The 22,359-nt window shown below is 39.0% G+C and overlaps 6 protein-coding genes across 8 annotated transcripts; 4 read left to right on the top strand and 2 right to left on the bottom strand.

Annotated features, from left to right (window-relative positions):
* Window positions 1-77: 77 nt before the first annotated feature.
* Window positions 78-649, bottom strand: LOC133842368 (protein CTLA-2-alpha). The gene is made up of 2 exons (XM_062275425.1): window positions 488-649; window positions 78-422 (listed from the first exon to the last, which is right to left on the bottom strand). Exons 1-2 carry the CDS (start codon window positions 524-526, stop codon window positions 222-224), a joined length of 240 nt encoding a protein of 79 aa, XP_062131409.1. The 5' UTR covers window positions 527-649; the 3' UTR covers window positions 78-221.
* A 333-nt stretch (window positions 650-982) lies between these two features.
* LOC133842359 (facilitated trehalose transporter Tret1-2 homolog) lies at window positions 983-2,489 on the top strand. The gene has a single exon (XM_062275413.1). The coding sequence runs from the start codon at window positions 1,004-1,006 to the stop codon at window positions 2,402-2,404; it is 1,401 nt and encodes a 466-aa protein (XP_062131397.1). The 5' UTR covers window positions 983-1,003; the 3' UTR covers window positions 2,405-2,489.
* A 700-nt stretch (window positions 2,490-3,189) lies between these two features.
* Window positions 3,190-5,027, top strand: LOC133842360 (facilitated trehalose transporter Tret1-like). Its single transcript, XM_062275414.1, has one exon. It carries the CDS (start codon window positions 3,303-3,305, stop codon window positions 4,626-4,628), a length of 1,326 nt encoding a protein of 441 aa, XP_062131398.1. The 5' UTR covers window positions 3,190-3,302; the 3' UTR covers window positions 4,629-5,027.
* A 1,335-nt stretch (window positions 5,028-6,362) lies between these two features.
* Window positions 6,363-9,874, top strand: LOC133842361 (transmembrane protein 164). Of its 3 annotated transcripts, none has more exons than XM_062275415.1 (5): window positions 6,363-6,652; window positions 8,252-8,620; window positions 8,677-8,869; window positions 8,929-9,029; window positions 9,090-9,874. In XM_062275415.1, exons 2-5 carry the CDS (start codon window positions 8,291-8,293, stop codon window positions 9,417-9,419), a joined length of 954 nt encoding a protein of 317 aa, XP_062131399.1. In that variant the 5' UTR covers window positions 6,363-6,652; window positions 8,252-8,290; the 3' UTR covers window positions 9,420-9,874. The 3 variants fall into 3 exon arrangements, with proteins under 3 accessions (XP_062131399.1, XP_062131402.1, XP_062131401.1); XM_062275418.1 differs by having other exon boundaries at window positions 6,373-6,458; XM_062275417.1 differs by lacking the exon at window positions 6,363-6,652 and adding an exon at window positions 6,955-7,047.
* Window positions 9,875-10,098: 224 nt separating this feature from the next.
* Window positions 10,099-21,813, top strand: LOC133842355 (sterol regulatory element-binding protein cleavage-activating protein). Its single transcript, XM_062275407.1, has 7 exons — window positions 10,099-11,399; window positions 15,096-15,527; window positions 15,652-15,835; window positions 17,990-20,294; window positions 20,361-20,563; window positions 20,628-20,982; window positions 21,042-21,813. Exons 1-7 carry the CDS (start codon window positions 11,104-11,106, stop codon window positions 21,218-21,220), a joined length of 3,954 nt encoding a protein of 1,317 aa, XP_062131391.1. The 5' UTR covers window positions 10,099-11,103; the 3' UTR covers window positions 21,221-21,813.
* Window positions 21,680-22,348, bottom strand: LOC133842365 (UPF0587 protein GA18326). Its single transcript, XM_062275423.1, has 2 exons — window positions 22,033-22,348; window positions 21,680-21,970 (listed from the first exon to the last, which is right to left on the bottom strand). Exons 1-2 carry the CDS (start codon window positions 22,280-22,282, stop codon window positions 21,732-21,734), a joined length of 489 nt encoding a protein of 162 aa, XP_062131407.1. The 5' UTR covers window positions 22,283-22,348; the 3' UTR covers window positions 21,680-21,731.
* Between the last annotated feature and the right edge of the window lie 11 nt (window positions 22,349-22,359).

Raw genomic sequence — 22,359 nt, 5'->3', positions numbered from 1 at the left:
TATGTATTTGTCTATAATTAAATATATCAACAGTTGTCACTACACAGTGTGACCATTGAATATCAATAAATGGAGAATTTAACTTGTTGATAAGTATTTTAATTTCAAAATCGAGCCGAACAAAGACATCACGTTTCTTTTTACTTATTTGTATTTAATAATAGAAAACATTAGAGATTCGTATTCACATAAAGGAGAATGGAATTAAGGAGATTCAAATGTTACTGCGGCGGCTTTCTGCTGCCGCAACGCGAAGCAAACTCATCTTCCGTCAAGTCCGCTAAGTGATTAATGCCCATTTTCCAAGTTACTTCGCCCTTTTCGAATTTCTTGTTGTGGTCCTCAATTTTTGCCTTAGATTTCTGATAAATTTCACGTCGTTTCGTGTCCTCTTCTCCGTCGTATTTCTTCTCAAATTTGGTCTGGAGACAAAGATGCGTCAGTAAGCTATTGCGTTGTTTACAATTATCAGTAACAAACAACATACCTTATAATCCGCCCACTCTTCGTCAGATACCAGCGACATGTTGACACTTTAGATTATTACTTGAAACTGCTCAAGTTTATGACAAAGCTATTCACAGTTTGAATGCAATCTCGAGTTCACGCAGTGAGTCACTTGACTATGATAATTTTTTAATTGTGTCGCACAAAGAAACAATGAAATATAGAGATGGCAAAATATCGATAGCACAATCGATTTTTTAAACCAGAGATTTGCTATCGCATATATTCAAAAAAAACCCCAATATATTTTATATTTAAAGGAAATTATTTTTTAGGAACATTCGAATGCTTTTTTTTAAGAACGGGTTTTTATATAGGCGTGGGATCGTAAGGGACATGTTCGAAATATGCGCCCATGAGATATTCCAATATACAGAAATATGAGTATATTTGACACCGAGTTGTCAGCACTGAAACTGACTGTATGCCGGGAATTTTAAAATAGGGACTAAAATCAGTTCTGAAATTGAAATTGTTTTTTTTTATTCATAGAGTAATGTCCACTGTGTTTGATTTACCAGGTGGCGAAAATCAGTATGTGGCCGGCTTTTTTGCATCACTGGGAGCTCTCAGCTTGGGCGCTTCAATTGGCTGGTCAGCGCCCGCTCAGTATTTTATTTTAAAAAAGGACGCTTGTGGTTTCTCAGTAGATCTGGATGATTATGGATGGATTTGTTCGGTTGTATGGTTGGGCTGCTTCATTATTGTAATTCCGAGTGGATGGCTAGCGTCATTGTGGGGTCGCAAGACTGTAATGCTGCTAGCGGTGCCTCTTTTTTTAGGATCCTGGGCATTAATTATCTTTGCACTCAATCGTTACATGCTTATGCTGGGACGCTTTCTGCAAGGAGTTGCCGGTGGCTGCTATGTGCTTACAGTGCCACTGTACTGCACTGAGATTGCTCAGCTCGGACAAAAGGAAACCCTCGGAGCCTTCTTTAGCATTTTCTACGTGTTGGGCATATTGTATGCCTACGTTGTTGGTGCCTTTCACAGCTACAAGTATCTCAATTATGCCTGCGCCATTCTGCCACTTTTATTTCTGATAACCTTCGTGTGGATGCCGGAATCACCAGTTTACTACTTAATGCGACTGAAACCGTTGAAGGCTGAAAAATCATTGAGATGGTTGCGCAATCAGAACGTGGCCCTCGAACTTATAGATTTGCAGACTCAGGTCAAAAAAGCGTCCATGGAATTGGCAGCATCGTGGCAGTCAATGCGACTAAGGAGTACTCGGAGAGCTCTCTCTATCTGCATTGGCCTGATGTTCTTCAAAATCTTTAGTGGTGGCACCGCAATCATCACTTATTCCACAGCCCTTTATCGTCTATCGAGTACGGATTTCGGATTTCAATCGGAAATGTCCACAGTCGTTGGAGGCATCGTTCTTGTGATGTTCTCCATTGTGTCCGTGTCCTTATTGAAGTGCGTCGGGAGGCGTACGCTATTAATGTTCTCCGCATTCCTAGTTGCCCTCTGCAATAGCCTGATAGCCATTTACTTTTATCTTACGAACCGGAAAATGTATTACATGGACAGCCTCAATTGGCTGCCATTTTTCGCTTTGACCAGTTTAATTGGCTTCTATGCCCTCGGGCTGGGCACTCTCATCTATGTGATAGTATTTGATTTGTTCTTGGTGGGATTCCAAACCATTGGGAAGGGTATTGTTTGGACGTGCCTTGCATTTTTTGCCTTTCTGAATGTTAAATCTGTTCTCATTATTGCGATGATATGGGGCCTTAAGGAAACGTTTTGGACTTCAACCGTATTCGCTATCTTCACTTGGATATTCATTTATTTCATGTTACCAGAGACCAAGGACTTGACACCTGAAGAAATACAAGAGAAACTGCAGTCCAAAAAGTGGTTTTTAGGACTTCCGAAAACGTAAAAACGATCTAATCACTACAATATATTCTGGCTATTAATAATTTGAAATCTAAGCAACTCCATCGTTTTTTGCGGATACACAAATATGTATATAGTAACAGTTTTGCATTCATGTATTTCGGTGATGGTTTTTCTTAGGGTTTTGCCAACATTTATATTGAAGATTAAAAGAAGTCATTTATTATAATTTTAACAGTGATTTTGATGATCTATTCTAATTTTTATACCCGCTACCCTTAGGGTAGAAGGGTATTATAACTTTGTGTCAGTAGGAAATTTATGCAACAGGCAACAAACCACTTTAAAAGAGGTTTAGTATTATTTCAATCCGTTCACAACAATGTCAGTGTCCGACAATATTGAAATTATTTTCAAATTATTATAAAATGTATATTAAGTGAAGCTACAGTTACGATTACGATCATCGGTTGCTAATGTCGATTCTAGTTGCTTTGGTTAACAATCTGGTATATTTTGTACTTTATGGTAATAAGACTTTTATTTTTGTATATTTCCAGTATACTAATTTGGTATATTTATATGAATGATAATGAACTGTTTTGCTATAAATAAAAATGAGTAGCGGGTATCTCACAATCGGTCACATTTGAATGTAACTTTCTTACTTGCTTTTTATATTGGTTTACCTACATATATATTATTTTTATTTTTTATTTCTAATATCTTGTTTGTTATATTAATTTTTATAAATTTTGTTAAGTGTTGTTGTTGTGATTTGTAGTTTTCCTTTGCCTTACGTTGTCATATGTGCTCTGCTTGTCAAAAATATCTGAAACGCTCATTTGAATTTTCTTTTTTACCGAGGAACTTTAGAAGAAATTTAAATCTAATTTGGATATATATTTTGTTTTAAATTTACGAAATACTCGTGAGGACAAATGGGTCAATTGAAACAGTATGTTGCTGGCTTATCAGCGGCTTTCGGTGCCTTCTGTTTGGGAGCAGCGATCGGTTGGTCTGGCCCAATGGAAAAGCCTGTGACCGATGGCAAAGCTTATTGCTTTTCGGTGTCACGTGACGATTGGGGTTGGATAACCTCATTGCTTACCTTAGGAGCAGCCTGCATGTGCATTCCCATTGGTATATTGATTGGTCTCTTCGGGCGCAAGCTGGTAATGCTGGTGTTGGTGTTCCCCTTTCTGATCGGGTGGTGCTGCATCATATGGGCAAGCAGTGTGTACGTGATGTTCGTTGGACGCTTCATCATTGGTGCTTGTGGTGGCGCCTTCTGTGTGACCGCTCCCATGTATACCACAGAGATTGCCGAGGTTGCCATTCGCGGCATTATGGGATGCTTCTTTCAGCTATGGATTGTGCATGGGATTCTCTATGGATTTGGTGTTGGTGCCTTGTGCAAGCCGAAGACCGTGAACATATTGTGCGGCATTTTGCCCATAGTATTTTTCATTATTTTCGTTTGGATGCCAGAGTCCCCCGTCTACCTGGTGCAGAAAGAGAAAACTGAAAGGGCAGACAAGGCGATGAGGTGGCTGCGTGGCAAGGATGCTGACTTCAGTGCGGACATGAATGCCATGGTGGCCGAGTCGAAGAAGGAGAAACCCAAAGTTCTCGAGGGAATGATGCGCAAGGCCTCGGTTATGGGAATGTGCATCTCCATAACGCTGATGTTCCTGCAACAATTTACGGGCATCAATGCGATCATCTTCTATGCCACAAGCATATTCCAAGACGCCGGAACCGGACTCTCCCCCGACTGGTGCACTGTGATCCTTGGCATCGCCCAGGTCATTGCCACCATCCTGGCAATATTATCCATTGAGAAAGCGGGTCGCAAACTCCTTCTGCTGTTGTCGGCGGCTGTGATGGGCATCACAACTCTCGTGATGGCAATCTTCTTCCAATGGCTAAAGGACTCCGATGTCGGTTGGCTGCCTGTGCTGGCTACGTGTTTATTCATTGTTGGATTCTCCATTGGATTTGGTCCCGTGCCATGGTTAATAATGGCCGAATTGTTTGCCGAGGATGTGAAGCCGGTTTGTGGCGCCATTGCGGGCACATGCAATTGGCTGTTTGCCTTCTGTGTTACCAAGTGCTTTCCCCTTTGCCTGGATGCCTTTGGAGCTGCAGCGACGTTCTGTGCCTTTGCTGTGATCTCGTTTTTAGCTTGCGTGTTCATTTTCTTTCTTGTGCCAGAGACTAAGGGCAAGACTTTGAATGAAATTCAAGAGAAACTTGGCTCCTAATGTTTGTGCCAGAGACTAAGGGCAAGACTTTGAATGAAATTCAGGAGAAACTTGGCTCCTAATGTTTATGAACTATTCAAGACAAATTTAGAGCTTAATTTTACGGCATTCGTTTGCGAACTATCCCGATTTGACGAAGAGCAAGATGTTCAATGAAATTCGGGAGAATCTTACCGGGTATTTTTGGGAACTAAAATGTGACGTAGGATATGTTTAGATATGTTATCATTATCGACAAGATAAAGTTGGATCTTTTATCATTCTTAGATTAGAAGTAATAGGGTGGATAGACATACAAAGAAAATTCAAGGCAAACTTTGCGCCTATTTTTGAATCTAAATTTTAAAATGCTATTATGTATAAATTTAGATATTATTCTTATTAAATTATAAGTAACATGTTGGATATTAATAAATGATTCATATGACTACATATTTGAAAGCAATTGTGCTTACCTTATAACAGTCTATCCCCAATCGATTTATTGATTAGCTGATTAATTAACGCGACGTATATGAACTTAGGAGCATACTATAATTGTAATCGATACGCAGGGTCACGCTGTATCTGCATAATACATGCATGCCATTGTTTTGTTGTTGTATGTGTGACTGATGAGGAAGGGTATCTATTGAGTATTCAAATAATGTCACCCCATCGTCACTAGCTTTCAAATTAATTGGTATTTCCGCGAGACTAAAAACAATGTTAATGCTAGCTTTGTTTTCTTTTCATACCCTGTGCCAATTGTAAATGGGAACACAATAAATATTACACTATGATGGAAAGACATCTAAATTCGTTTAAAATGTATACTCAAAACTTTTAATATACACTGAATTTCAATTCAATAATTGAACAATTGTACATAGAAGACTCAAGCAAAGTCTTAGGGTATCTCTTAGTTGATCATTTTGGTTTGTTGTTTATAGTTACAGTTACAATTTCGCAGTCGCTCGTCGTGCTCGCTAAATGTAACGTCGCGAATTCTTAAATTCCTCGATTCAACGGTATAAATTCATTTTTTAAATTTAATAAGATACGCTGCACATTAACATATAAGTATTATAAAGTTCTGGTGCGACCTATATGAAATAATATAATAGTTACATATTACAAATTGCTAAAGCTGCTTAAATCAGATCATAGGTGGTGCGTTTTCTGTCTTATAATCCAATTTGTAGCCGTCGCGTCCGATAAGAAGCTTTCCATGCAAACATATGTACACATGCATATGGGCGAGAGTGTGCCTTGTACTCATATGCCGACTAACCTTTATTTTCGCGCCAAATTGACATAGACCTCAATAGCGAAAGCTCAAGTCGGAGAGTAAAAGCTCTGCGTGAGCGTCCGTGTTGAATTTGAGAGCGTCAGAGAGAGAGATAGAGAGAGAGAGAGAGTTGAGGTAAATTGTGGACTGTGGTTAGTTTGAAAATTGAAGGACATTAAAGATAGCTAATGCCTTATTTGGTATTCCGTTGCCATATCTTCCAAAATATGATAAACTATATATTTAATATATCAATTTAGATTATTAAAATGCCACAAGTATATTTCACTTAAGCACAAGTAGTCATAAAAAATGCAAATATAAGATACGTTCACAAATTGAAATACCTCTTCTGGGAAAGTCAACTGCGAGAAACACTAGGGGAAACAACCCCAAACCAAGTGGGGGATAAAAACAGACTCAGCGACGTCGCGACGCCGACCGTCAGTCAGTAAGAGTCGCAGCCGCAGACGCATATGACGTCGCGACGCGTTTTATTTTAGGCTCGCAAATATCTCATCTTTTTTTTTGTTCGCAAATTTGCTATGCAAATTTCATAAGTGAGAACATGGCATTAGCATAGGCATACATATAAATAAAAATTTAAAAATATAAATATAAATAATTTAGGAATGTGCGCGTATTATCAAAAGTGGAAAATATATGTACATACAGATTATATCAAGCGTCTTGTAGTGTCGCGTTGAGCTTTAAAAGAACCACGTGGCTGGCAACTTAAATCGAGCATTAAAAAGTGAGAAATGTGTACATATGCATATATACCATACATGAATACACATGCATCTAATGTGCAGATACATTTAGTTTGTTCTAATTTGAGATATTTTGTAACAGAAAGTGACGATTTTGAAGCCTGTTGAAAAATCGAATTATTAAATCGTCAGTCAGACTGATTGTTGTGGGCTAAGGTGGCGCCCTCTCTTGTTCATTTTCAGTGAACAGCTGACTCAAACGCTGTTTTGTTATTCCTTTTTCGAAAAGCTCTAACAATCGCCTTCCCTTTCTCTCCCCCGCTCTTTCACTTTATTGCTCTTGACAATGAAAATAGAGCCTAATAACTGTTGTTTCTGGTTGCTTCGGTTGCATTCATTACTCGATGTGCAAGTGTGTGGGCGTAACATTTGAAAAGTACGGTTCAAATTTAAATAAAAATAAAAAACAAAGGTTTACATAAATAGTGAATTGAGGTGTTTTTATTTTGTACACTCCTGAAAGTATGCTCAATTTATATTTGTGAAATTGGTTGCGAAAAGTGAATTTGGAATAGGCCCTAAATAAATATTCGTATCGTATACATCGAGAATTGACACTTTGGGGCTGGGGGGTTTAGGTTTGGGTATGGATTTTCAACTGAAACTGACCAGCTGGCATGGCCTTCAATCTTGGCAGTCAGCCAAGTTTGCCTGCAGCTGCGGCAGCTGTCAACGTTGACAATATTTCATTCTCAATGTAGTTTGCCATATATTTAGCAGTCTCCCCCAACCCCAACCCCAACAAGCCATTTTTTTGTTGGCTTTACTATTCATTCAACAAGCGACCCCCACACAAAGTGCATGGGGCAGCCTTCAGTTGCTATTTGGGTATAAAACTTGAAGGAAATGTGTTCGATAAGGCGGTAAAGTGGTCGCTGTTTCACCTGTGCTGCATTAACGGTTGTTTTTCTTTTCTATTTTTTGGTTTCCACACACACTCTTACACGGTTAATAATTTCCGGAATAGCCAAACAGCATAAAACGAAGGTTTAGGCCATATCCGAGTCTAAATACCCTATAACGATGCTTCTTAAACAGGTTTATAATAACACGAGGCCAAATAAGATGAAGGCTCAAACGTCATTAAGATCATCTTCTCCAAAGACATTTGTCAACATTTAATGTCATTTAACCGAAGTAGTAATTATTATTATTATTATATTATATTATTATTATAAATTAATTCAAAGGGTCGATCATAAAAGAATAAAAAAAGGCATCTCAAATCAGAAAACTGAATACCCTTTTGATTCCTGCAAACAAATGAAAATTTTATAGCATACTTTTTAGTGTCAATAATTACGAAAGGGGAAGTAGTGGGATTCGTGCAAGGTGTTCCCTTCTTGGGTTTGTTCTGTCTCTTAGCTATTCCAGACATGCTTGGGGTTTGTTTGGCCCACAGACTTCGTGGGAAAGGGAGACTCACTTTACAAACAATGCACAAATCGTTGTTTTTCGGGTTGTTAGCGACACGCAATGCGGTTAATTTTTAATGGTGCCCCTCATAAGGGTGGTTGCTGCACATAGGCAAGGCTGAGAGTTGCCACAGAATTTAAATGCTTTTGATGTTTATCTTGCAGGTCTGAAGTCAGAGCTTAGCCTGAGCAAATACTCCAAACATGGACTGGGATTGGGCTGTCGGCGGCATTACGGATGAGATACCACGTACAACGGGTCCCGAATGCATTAACTACATGACGGATCGTCGGCGCTGGATAGAGACGGCGTTACTATCAGCTCTATTCATCTACATCATGCACAGCTCATGGAAGCGGCTGGCACCTATAAGGCTGCCGCCACCGCATGAGATACAGAAACCTCACAGTCCCATGCGACTCTTTCTGCTCATCAGCATGTCCATTATCTTTGGCATTGAAATGGGCTTTAAGCTAGCCGGACGCTCAATGATCTTTGCCCTGAATCCGTGTCATGTTCAAACTTGTCTGCAGGTGAGATTGGGATTCTTATTTAACCGCATTATTGTCTAATTTGACACATTTTGTAGATTTATCTTCTAGCTGCTAAGCCGACAAAGACAACAACAGCATTGTTTCGCATTCAAATGAGCAACTTGAATGGTCCATTTCTCGCATTTATATTTCCAGAGGTCGAGGGACGAACGTATCCTTTTGAACAGGCAACGTATTGGATTCAACATGCTTTGCTCTACATTATACCCATTTATATACTAAGAAGTGGCAAGTATTTAATTATAATATTTATTATTAATTCTGGAACTAATTGGTCATTATTGTAGGTGCATATACCATCGAGGATCCGAGAGATTTCAAATGGTCCAAGATCGGCACAGCATTTATGCTCTTTTATCACTTCGTGCTGCTTTCTCCGCTCTCCATTGTAAGTCATCATGTACTGTTAATCATTTAAATTAATTTACATTTAATATATCGCTTTCAGTTTACGGGCATTAATCTGGATCATATGCTGTGCGCGGCCATGTCAGATCCTTTTCAAGGTCAAAACTACAGACTGTTTGCCTGTTGTCACCAGACTTTATTGTGTCCACTTCTCAGTAAAGGAACGGCTATTTTATTTGGCTCGCAAAAGAGCAGATCCAACGAGAATGGCATACACAATGTGGTCGGCGTAGGTGTGCCTGCAGGTTGTGAGGACTACACACAGTCGGAGGCGGAACATGTGCTATATCATCAGCTGCAGCAGCAGGAATATGCCACGGCGGAGTCCATTACGGCCGAGTATACGATGCCAACGACAAAGATTGACTAGTACAGCGCGATAGATCAGGTTAAGAGCTGACTGCGTCTATTATATAAGTCAATTTATAGACTATAACAGTTTTCTTTGGTTAAACTTGAACATTTACAATACTTAGGTACGGTTTCTCCTATAGCCTCTGTAGTTAGACCCATAGATCCTCCAAATATAAGTTCTTATCTTGGGATGCTGTTGGACAAAAACAAAAAAAGACCATAAACAAAAACCGGGAGTGTACATAATATACATAATTAAGGCTAACGATATATGCTCATTGAGGTTATACTTCTAACGAAACAAAAAAGTTCTAAAGGGTTCTTAGCTGTTCAATTATTTAATATATTCGAATCTTGACTATTTTAATATGTTACGTATGATTTTTGTGTAAAATCCAATCTAAGCATATTATAATATGTACATTTTTAATCATAAGAGCTCAAAACCAAATATATAATCAAAATCAAAATTCATTCAGTCTTTTTAGTAAATAAATAATATGGTCACTTTAAAATATTGAATATCGCGCGCAATTGTTTCGATGGTTGCAATGGAAAACGTTGAACATGTGTAATTGCTATCGATGTATCGATTACGAACATACGATATTTGCGGCCAAATTGCGACCGATATGAGCACAGCTGTTTAATGTTGTTCTTATTAGAACGATAACTTTATCGTGTCGTGAAGTTCGCTCGATCCGAGACAGCTTAACAAAAAACGTGTTTAATAAATTAGCAAGAACCGTGAATATATTTGGTCATCATATATGTACATGCATATGCAGATCGCAAATATAACAAAAGAAATATATACAATTATAAAACAAGAAGCCAAATACAATAAAAGTGTGCGGAAAAAGTTTTGCGTCGCAGCTGTAAAAAATACTAAATAGCCAAAAAGGAAAAGCAAGTGAAAAAAGTGCCTGGCAATTGATAATTGTATAAATTCACACAGCAAAGGCAATTCTTATGCTTTTTTCTTTCTGATAATTTGATAACAATAAGAAGCGGCTGCTATAATAATAAATAGGCGCTGACTACGCCGATGAGCGCGTCACAATTGTGACTCGGCAGTGTGTGTTTTCATGTGTGTGCGTGCGTGCGGCCGTCGGAGATGCGCGAAAATGTCAATTAATTGCTCACAGCGACGACGACGACAGCAACAACAACAAGCATAGTAACCGCGGCAACGTCGACGGCGGCAGCGGCGGTGATTGCAAAAATCTACACGGCGCAAATATAAACGTGGGGCCAAAAGGTGCGAATGAAGCGCAAGAAAAAGAAAAATCAATAGACAAGCGAATGCAAAAATGTGTCGATATTATTGTTATGCTTCTTGTTATGCCGAAAATCAAAAATGCTATAGAACAGCCAATAGAAGGAATAAGAATAACAACAACAGCAACAGCGCTATTAATAAATAATATCGCAGTCGCGACGCCTACGCTAAATGAAGCGTTGCATATGCCAAATTGCGTAATTCTAGCCATAAAAAACGGGCAAAACTGAAACTCCGTCAGGTTGACTTTAGAACTAAGCTTAAAGTTCACCAATCCTCTCACCTTGCCAGTGAGTCTGTGTGCGTGATTGTGTGTGGTTGTGTGTTTACTATCGTGTAAATTCGGCTCGAGCTCTCTGCCGCGAGAGTGAGTGTCTGTGTGTGAGTGTGAACTACTGTTTGTGTGTGTGTGTGAGCCATGGCTGCCGCAACAGATGGCTCTGCCAAAACAGCAGCAGCCGCTGCCGCGTCCACAACAACAACGCTGCCATTGATGGCAAACGGCAGCAGCGCTGCCACCAATAACAAATCGCCAAAAATCAAAGCTAACTCGCCGCAATCGGTGGGCACAGCGACATCGGCGTCATCATCATCATCATCGTCATCCGGACTGCCTGCTTCTGTGGCGCATTTCTACTACAAGCATGGACTTTTTCTGTCCAGCTATCCAACATGCGCCTCCAGCATTGCCCTCATGGCGATTTTGCTTTCGTGGTAAGTTTATTATTCTCCTACCCGGCATACATTGGGTACAAGGGTAATATAAATTTGTGCGCGAAGAAATTATGTGTACATTATGTGTAGAAATACAATAAATACAAAAATTGCTGAGAAATACTGTGCAATCTGTTCAACTTTGATTACTTCGAAAACTTCAAATCTAATTTTGGGAAGATTTTAATTTCATAGAATTCTATTTTGTGAGTTTAACTGTAAAAATTAGAAGAAGGAAGAATAGGAAGTTAATCAGTGTCCACATAACTCTAAATATGTCCATATGAACACCTAGACATTAATAGCTTTACCAAACTTGTCCATAGTATTAATTTGTAAACACTTTCTGCTCTAGAAAATAACAAGTAAGAAAGTTACAGTCGAGTGTGCTCGACTGTGAGATACCCGCTACCCATTTTTAATAAAGGCAAAATATTGCGGTATCATTTTCAAAATATACCGAAAATACTAAAAAAAATACTAAAAATATACCAAATGGTATGTTTGGTATATCGATACAGCACACCATTCAAAATATACCATAGACGACACAATGTACCAGATTGTCACCCAAAGCAACTCAGACCCCTAGTAATTAGGCGTTTTTGCCCATACAAAAGTATTTCTTTAATAACTTCCACAATTTTTATCTGATCGCAAGCAAATTTTCAGGAATCATAACTTCTACAGTAATTATTGTATATACCAAAATTCGTAGCTCTAGCTTTAAAATTACACTTGTTATTCGATTTTTTTGATTTGCGGGGGCGGAAGTGGGCGTGGCTAAAATTTGAAACAAACTTGATCTGCGTGCAAACATAACAAATGCTGTCGAAAAAAAAAATTATAGCTCTATCTCTTATAGTCTCTGAGATCTAGGTGTTCATACGGACGGACGGACAGACACACAGACACACAGACACACAGACACACAGACGGACAGACGGACAGACGGACATGGCTATATCGTCTCGGCTGTTGACGCTGATCAAGAATATATATACTTTATAGGGTCGGAGATGCCTCCTTCTACCTGTTACATACATTTCCTGCCGGCACAAAGTTATAATACCCTTCTACCCTATGGGTAGCGGGTATAAAAATCAAAACCACAATTTCTGATGTGGATGGCTTAGTTCTGGTGAATATTTAAAAGATGAATCAATTCTGATAATTTACTTACAATCAGATAATAAGAAATAGAAAAAAAAAATTAACTATTAATGAAAACTTCAAAGATGTCAGCACAAAATAAAAGAGCGACAGGTATTTCACAGTCGAGCTATCTAATTTGTTACTTCTTACATATGGATAAGTAAGCATACATATGTACATATGTAGTACAAGTTTGCGTCTCCCAATTCTGAGAACTCATATGCGTATTTGCTGTTTTTTTTGCAAAATTTATTTAGGAAATGTTCAGTCTTATGTGCATTGCGTTAAATGTGTGTGCGATATGTACTCTTTAATACATACGAATTTACCCTTAAACGCGATTGCATGTTAAAACGATATTAAAAATACATTTATTTAACCAGTCCAATTTTATGACTATGAGATTTTAAAGCTGATGAAATGTTTGAACTAATTAACAAACACAAGCGTTGTAAACCCGTTAAACACCCTTTTTTGATTGGTTTTGAAATAGATCCACATGTGTTCACGCTAAAAGCTCCATTATTGTATTCTCAATTTTCATTGTCAAGAGCAAACCTTTTTTTTTAAGAAATTTTGTCCCAGTGTAAATCAAAGCTTTATTTATTAACCAAACATCGTTTGGTTATTTATTTGTTTAGCTTTAGTTTTTAAACAAACATCATTTATTACAGTCTGAAATCTTTAAAGAGTTCTTAGCTCTTTTATAACTGTGTGAATCCAGTTGATTCTATTACGGCAAAATAAAAATGGAATGCAAAATTGCTTGACTTGCAGTTAGATAATAATATTGATTATCAGCAAAAAAAGAAACATTATTGAACCCGTAGAGCATTCCGGCATACGTCAATGGAATATATGTACATATACATATATAAATAAAAAAATATAATAAAAAAAGAATAAATGTAAAATGTGTAATGAATTTTGCGTTTATTGATAATGCATTTTAATTGCAATGTAATCTAAAAGCTTTGAGAGGTCTCAGAATATGTGGATGTAAATCCATAAATTGAGGACAATATGCAATGTAATATAATCTATAAGATCCTCTGAAAATTTGCATAATGTCGACCTACTTTATTTTTAGCTCTTGCACAACACTTGAATTATTCAATATTCTCAGATATTTCTATATATACGTTTGAAATTATGCCACGCGTTTAAAGATTTTAATCAATTTCCATGCTGAACAAAAACAAATAAAACTGTCTAGACCTCAGGTTGGCCCCGAGCATTCTCATTTTACGGGACAGTGTCTGATAGATAATTGAAAATATTAAATTATGTATTTATTTGTACACTACACAATCACACACATTTTCATGCCCAAAAAGAATTCCAGACGGTGTTATAGAACATGTCGATGAATAAGCGTCAGTTGGCAAAGTATGTTTTATTTACCAATGGGGTATACCGAAAATATTACTAAAGAGTGAGTAAGGGAGCGCAACTTAAAAGACTTTCCAAGAATTAAGCAACCCTTACTATACTGCTATTCCAGAGAAAAACTTCAAAACTAAACACGCATATCGTTTTTATTGTTTAGGGTAATTTCCCTAATAGATATACACAAAATAGTATTATGTGTATAGTATTATTCTATACTAGACTCATATATTTAGTATTATACTGTATATGTATATACAAAATATACATACATACTATATTATAATACTAAAATATGTTTATAGTGCATTGAAATTTAATTTCTTTTATTCAATTGATTCCTTTCTTCCGTCGGTCTCACAAAGATCAAATTTTATTTAAATTATTTTTGTAATATTGACACAGTAATAAGTTACTATATTCAATAAGGGTATAAGTTACTATATTCAATATACATGTTGATAAAATATATATTATATTTTAAAGTCCGGTCTACTCTTCATGACTAGTTGTTCATATTTATTTAAAATAAGTACAGTCAGCGACAAGTATGTTTTAAATGAGCACTCACCGTTCGGAATATTTATTAAAAATGAATAACTAATTGTTGCCCCAGACATAACCGTATTAACAATTCAGATTTTATCATAGTATCGACAATCTCACATTGCGTACTTCAGATTCGTAGTTGCCATAGCATACCCTTGTAGCGAATGAGTAGCGGGTATAAAAATGGTTTTAGTTGTCAACCAGAATCTGCTTGGCTTATCAGTTAGTGTAATGCAGCAAGAATTGTGTTTGATCAGTTTTTGTCCGTTTGTCCAGGTTCGTTATCAATGGTCAATAGCAATTATTATTGTTGGGCTCGGTCGTGCTTCAATTGTTCATGCTGCTGTTTGCTGTTGTTTTAATTATTGCTTTGGCCCGCTAACCTTGAATAATATAAAAATTTGTTGATAAATCAAATACAAATGCGAAGCGAGGGAAAGTTTGAGACACGCGTTGGATGACAAACCCAATGAGGCGTTGACAGCCATAAAACAGCCACAAATACGAAACTGAGGATGAAGAAGAATACGAATTTGATTGCTTGATTGTGTTAATAGATTAATTTGATCAATCTATGTCTCTTTCTCATATGTTTATATATAGCTATCCACTGATGAACATACCGTTACCTGGCACAATCCCCACAAAAATCGTGTTGCCCTATGAGGGACGCTACACTCCGCTCTTTGGCGAGGCGTCGCCGCCAACATTTTCCTCAGGCTTCAATCAAAGTGGAAGCAGTGCATCAGCTGCTGGGCAGCCTCCGCCTCCGTCGTCGCCATCAGGGTCATCATCATCATCATCATCATCGGCGTCGACGTCGACGTCGTCGCCGCTGGTCAATGGAAGCAGCAGCGATCGAGGAAATTTGCCTTGGGCGCAGAGCAATCCGGCGCTGTACGTGCAACAGATTGCGTTGCGGGTTAGCGTGTTGCCATGGACAGATGAAATGCAGCTAATGGATGCGTTTCGAGCGCCGCTTTATGAAGTTTTTAAATTGCTCGAAATTGTGCGCAATCATCAGAGCAGCGAGAAGTAAGTAGACACAGACACAGACATCGACAGAGATATATACATAACAGATATGTACAGTATTGTATATATAAATAAGTACGACATGACATTGCCTTTAATTGAATCAAATTCCCTGCACTTTCAGTCAGCGCACACTGGAGCAAAACTGTCTGCACGTGGAGAATGTTAAACGGGGCGTCCAGGGTCAGCTCGATCAAATCTTTCCGGAATACGGCTGCCTCCTGCTATCACCGGCGAATCTATGGGCGCAGAATACCCAAAACTTTACACGAGACACAAATATATTGAACACCATTTTTCAGTATCATGTAAGTGGCAAAACTCTCGACCGGAACGTGTTGAAAGTGTGTTAAGTGTGTGTGCGTAGCGTCTGAAGTTTGTCTGTATGTGTGTGTTTGGCTAGAGCTAATGGGAAATTGCATCACTTAGCAGCAAATTGATATTTACCAAGTCACTTGACATGCCCATTAATGCAACTTTGCTGTACTTTGTATCCAAACTGTCTAAGCTAAGCTAAGACACGTCAATCGCTCAATTATAAACAGTGATGATCAGCCATGAACTTCTGTCTGTGTGTCAGTTTAAATACCTAAGTAACATATCATCTGCTTTAAGAGTTTAATACGAGTTTAATACTTTTGCAGATGAACACTCCGAGGGTAGAAGGATATTATATATATTTATGACTTTCTTTCAACGGTTGCTGTTGTTGGGTCTTTAAATATGTTTATACCAAATGTTCAATTTGATACTTTAGTATTTTCTTGGTATATTAATTCGGCATTTTTATCGAAAATACTGCACTGTTTCGCTTTTATTACAATCGAGCTGTAAATTTTTATAAGGTATATGAATTAATTGAATGTAGATTTGTTAGTTAACATCAATATAAGCGAAACTTTATTATTTACATTATGTCTACTAATTAATCTAAATTATATTTATATGGCAAATACTATTAAAGCAAATAATGCTTAATTATAGATGTTTTAGAAGACTGAAGTAGAATTCTTTATTTACTTTAAAATTTTACAAATAAAATGTGCAGATAAATCTCATGAATATCAAATATTAATAGAAATATTATGATAGAATATAAGTTTCCTTAAACTACCTTTAAAGCTGCAAAATATTTTATTATTCAATAGTTATTCTTTAGTTATGCAACCTTATTTAATATTCAGAAACTTAAACATATAATTTGCAAACTTCAATGAATATCCTAGTCTTTGTGTATAGTCTTTGTATGTTCCTTCAGATAACCTGTCGTCTATATGCGAAACCCTAACTCATTGATTGTGCACACACAATTCAGCAAAAGCTCGACGCACACCTGCTCATACACATAAGTAGTTGTTTGTTTATATATAGATACTTATCTATCAAGTACTTCAGCTTTACGACTCGTGAGTCATTCACTTATTGTATACAATCTCATATTTTGTTTGGCAAACGGAAACCGTTCTTTGACAAGTCCACCAAAAAAGGTTTGAAGAGTTTTCCATATAACTATTGAAAGAATCAGATAAGCGTGAATTTTAGGAAAACTTGAAAGTAGTTTCCTAAGTATTATTAATTTTAAAAATGTTGTTTACAATGCCAAAAACGATAATGTAATCAACGGGACATGAAATAGATTAGACTCTGTGTTGATTAGAACTGTGAACAATTTTTTAGATTAGTCCGAAATAATAAAATATGCATTAGACACGATTATCGAGTAGAATTTAAATTCCAAAGAAAATATTTTTGGCACTTGCAAAATTTCTCGAATTTTAATTTAAAACCTTTTCATTGATACGAAGTGATTTAAGCATTTAGCAGTTTTATCAGCTAAAGTAGGAAATTAAAGCAAAACCGACTAAAATTGATAATATTTGTGTTTAAAGTATCATAATGAAATTCTTCAATTTCATTTTGTTCAACAAAGAAACTTTAACTTGCAGTTTTTATATTTCTATTCTCATCATTTAATAAAGGTATTTTTATTTGTCCATTCAATGAATTTAGTAATAAAAATTGAAAATTAACCACAGCACTAGATGTCTAATATAAATTTTTTGTGGTTTATATTATGAATTTGATAATAAGAAAAAGGAGCTGGTGAAAAATAAATTCACTTTCGAGTTTGTGGTTTTTATACATTGAATTAGATCATCTAGTTAAAGGCCAGAGATGTGAGCTTGCTTTATAATTTGAATCATAAAACGAAATGCGGTTGAGATTAATTGTGGAACTGGTTCAGTCATGATGAAATGGGGAATACAATTGATGACGTGATTCGCGCGTGCCACAAATATGATTCACCTGACAATTAATCAATCACAGAGCCCGTTCCAGTCATTGAGAGATTTTTGCACTCCAGAGATAAGCGATAACTAGACCATCGATCAACTATCTTTAATCAATATCTTTATCTATCTGCAACCTTTTTGTTAATCGGTCGTTTTGTTACATTTCAGAATCTACAAAAATCGAAAGTGTCGATTGCGGAAATGCTCTTTGGACTTCCCATGCAGGATACGGGATTCAAGCGCTATCCGCTTCGCGCACGCTCTCGCATAATCCAGTACGCCATGACGCTGATCCTAAAGCAAAACGATGCCGAGTATCTGGAGACGCTGAAGGAGAAATTGTTGCGATACTACCCACCATTGACAGCGGGTCCAACCGGAGGAGACGTCGAGGAGCCCTCAACTATAACGTATATCTTTTATCCTGGCGAATACAAGATCTGGGAATTCCTGCCGTTATCCGTGGCGTTTATCCTGGTGTTTGTCTACGTTTATTTCTCCGTGCGGAAGATTGATGTTTTCCGTTCCCGAATACTTCTGGCCCTCTGCAGTGTGGTTACCACATTGGGCAGCCTGGCGATGTCGTTGGGACTGTGCTTCTTCTTCGGCTTGACTATATCCCTGCAGTCAAAGGATATATTTCCGTACCTGGTCATATTGGTGGGACTGGAGAATAGTCTGGTGATAACCAGGAGCGTTGTCTCAATGAACGAAACCTTTGATGTGAAGATCCGCGTGGCACAGGCTCTGAGCAAGGAGGGTTGGCATATCTCCAAGACGCTGCTCACTGAGATCACGATCTTGACCATTGGATTGGCCACCTTTGTGCCCGTCATTCAGGAGTTTTGCATCTTCGCCATTGTCGGCCTGCTTTCGGACTTTATGCTTCAAATGCTGCTCTTCTCCACAATACTGGCCATGAATATCAAACGTGCTGAGTACACCACGGAGGCCAAACATCTGCCCAAGATGATGCTAAGCTGCACAATGGGCAATGGACAGCATGGAGCGGGATCGTTGAGCCGCCAGGACTTTCGCTTTTTTGGCGCAACGCCACCAACGCTTCCGCCATTTGTGCCCGGAACTTTTCAACGTTCTCAATCGCATCCGAAGTTGTGCTTTGCCGATGGCGTGGTCGCGGATCGCAGCAGCTTGGTGAATGGACATAGCGGACATGGTTCAGGCCAGGAGCCACGTATTCCCAAACGCATTAAAATTGTGAACTTCTGGGCACGCACGCGTTTCTTTCAGCGCGCCTTCATGATCTGGATGAGCGTGTGGATTTGCTCGATTGTCTACAACTCAGGCTGCCTCGAACAGCTCTTCAGCATGCAAACAAACGGCACCATGAGCACCACCTACGAACTGCAACGGCATCTACAGGCAACTCGCGGCGCTGTCAGCAGCTTTCTACAGGGATTCAAACAAACCGGGGAGCGGCTTGGCACACCTAACTATGTGACACCAGCAACGGATCGAGAACAGTCGCCGACGGAGGTGAACGAGACGGCGGCCGAGTTGCTACGCTTGAGATATCCCAACTTTGAACTGAACTATTTTCTATCGAATTTCCACTGGTCGACCATCATGAAGCAGTACAATGTGTCGCTAAGTGGGCAATATGTGACTCTGTTGCCCACCATTCGATTGACCCACGCCATCTCGCCCGAACTGGCGACGTTGCTGCGCAATCCGCAGGAGCAACTGCAGCAGAACTTCCAGTGGAAAGCTCTGGCTGCGGCGCTGGATCCCTTGGATTTCAATGATGACGATGTGCGTCGCGAGTCACCAATGGTAATGCCAGGAGGCATGCCGCTGGTGCCCAAGAGTCCCATGGAGATCTTCTTTGCCATTTTGCTGTGCTGCATTAGCATCTTTGTGCTCTGCTACACCATGGTGGTCTTTTATCGCTGCATTTGCACGCGCAACTACGCCGAATGGCGTTCCAGCTGGCATGAATCGGAGGCGCCACACACACAAACCGAGCACATACTCGAGGGTGTGCCCACCCAGATTGCCGGCCATAAGCATCGTATTGAATGCCTCGTCTCCGACGGCAACTACATAATCAGCTGTTGCCTGAAGGGTCAGATCCGTGTCTGGGATGGTCGCAGTGGCGAGCAGTTAACCAGCATTGGACGCAACGATATGCAGATAGCCCAGCCACGTCCGGATGGACACACACTGTTGCGTAAGCTGCCCAGTTCGCCGATTTGGTGCATCGACTACTTTGATAATCTGATTGCCGTCGGCTGTGCCAATGGACGAGTCGAGCTATGGGAAGCACCCGCCGGTGTGCTCAAGTGTGCCTACCAGGAGGATGCTAAACGCAACCAGGGCATCACACACATTCATCTGAATGGAGATCGGGTGATCGTGGCGCGCCTGAATGGTCGACTTGATTTCTATCGTCTGGAGACCTATTACAAGGGCAAGCAGATCGATTGGGGCTTCACCTCCGCCTACAGACGCAGTAAGTGATAAGTTTACTTAATATATACGAACTTTTTGTTTAATCGCTGTCTTTATCTGTGTAAAGCTCATGTGCGAACTGGCTCAACGGGCAGTCTTGGAATAATGATGCAGCAGCAGCAGAAACAACAAGAAGCCCCGCAAAAGACAACAAAGGAGGAGATGAAGATAACACTGGAGGGTGTGAGATTGGCACATCAGCAACCAATTACCTGCATGCAGGTGGTCAATGACATGGTCTTCACTGGCAGCCAGGATCACACTCTCAAAGTGAGTGACAAAATGATTTAATGAAAACCCACGCTAAGCGGTTTTTTGGTTTCATTTGCCGCAGGTTTATTGCCTCAACAAATCGGATGTGGAGTACACGCTGCACGGACACTGCGGCCCCATCACCTGTCTCTTTGTAGATCGCTGGCAGCCAGGCACTGGTGGCTCTGGCTCCCAGGACGGGCTGCTGTGTGTCTGGGATCTATTCACAGGCGCATGCATGTATAACATTCAAGCGCATGATGGTGCCGTCAGCTGTTTGGCCTGTGCGCCCAGTTATGTCATCTCGCTGGGCACGGATGAGCGTATTTGTGTGTGGGAACGCTTCCAGGGCAATCTGCTGACCACCATAAACATCTCAAATGCCTATTCCAGCTTGTTAATGCTAACACCATCCTTGTTAGTAACAAGCAAAATGGGTAAGTTAAAACAATGATAATGATACGACAAATTCTAATTGCGATCTGTTTTGCCTCAGGTTCCCTAATTGTGTGGGATGTGCGAACGGGGCAACCTGCGCGAGAAGTCAAATTGGACTTTGCCAACCTGCAGCTGTGCCCCAAAATCATGATGCTCGCCTGCGATTCGGTTGTTTGTGACTACGGCAATGAGATTCGCGTTGTACGGTTTCCCATTGTGGCCGATAAGTGCCACTAAAAGCCGAATTGAATTTATTTTCTAAACAAAACAAAAAAACGAAAATGTTATTAAGTTCCAGTTAAATTGAATGAACATGACACTTGTGTGTATGATATAATTTAAAGTTTAATCTTACTGACGCATTCATTAATTTATAACCTAAGGCTATCACTTTTAACCAGTGTCGTTGAGTTTATTCCATTATACGGCTACCTACCATAATATATATATAGAGTATATATATTTAATAATGTACATATGTCGATGCATATGAAAATGATAACACACATTTGTTTCACATTAACATAAGTGCAGATTTCTGCATAATACCATCATAGTGTCTTAAAAAGCCTCAACATAATATTAAACGACTAATTGTTAAATTATCTATATTTTATATATTTATTAGACTCATCGTACTCTTAATTTTCTATGTGAAAAGTAAATCTGCAAGAAAAAATGCTTCTCTATGTGACATTGTTTTTAATTATTAACAAATTCTTTATTTCAAGATGACTTTAAATGCAAGTTACTTTTTTAGTTTGATAAACTTGGAATTGAATTCATAAACACCGATGGACTCTTTGTTCTTCTGATCGTATTCCACCCAATCGTCATCCGAGAAATCGACATCCTCAAAGACCTGACCATTCTCAGCAGAGTGTACTTTCCAGCCCGAGCGTGGTGAGAACTCCACAGGTTCCACACCGCGGCAATCGAAGACCACGATGGTCTTAAACTTGCCGGCATCGTCACCTGTGTAGGGTACTATAAGAATAAAGAGAAAGTAGTCAACTTAAGTTGATCGAGTAACTAATCAACCTATTTACCACTGGACTTTTCGACTACATCAATGCTGTTCTCACGACCGCACATCTTGCACTTCATGTAAAAGTTGAATCCATCTGGATTACGGGAATCCTGCTGCACGCGTTCCGATTCAGTAACATCATGCCATTTGTCGGAAGTTTCGCCGCAGTTGCTGCAGGTTAACTTAAAGAAGAAGGAATAGTCGGCATCTATTTCCACCTTATCAATATTCTCAAGCGTTGCTGAGATTTGCAGTCCCACTCGCACCATTGTTTCTCAAAAATGCAATAATTCCAATTGAGTATTTTTTGAAGTGCTGCCAAATTTCTGGAAAATATGACATCAGC

This window comes from Drosophila sulfurigaster, chromosome 3 (genome assembly GCF_023558435.1).
Source record: "Drosophila sulfurigaster albostrigata strain 15112-1811.04 chromosome 3, ASM2355843v2, whole genome shotgun sequence".
Taxonomy (NCBI): Eukaryota; Metazoa; Arthropoda; class Insecta; order Diptera; family Drosophilidae; genus Drosophila; species Drosophila sulfurigaster.
Note: the sequence above shows the minus strand (reverse complement) of the source record. Positions and strands in the feature narration are given on the sequence as shown.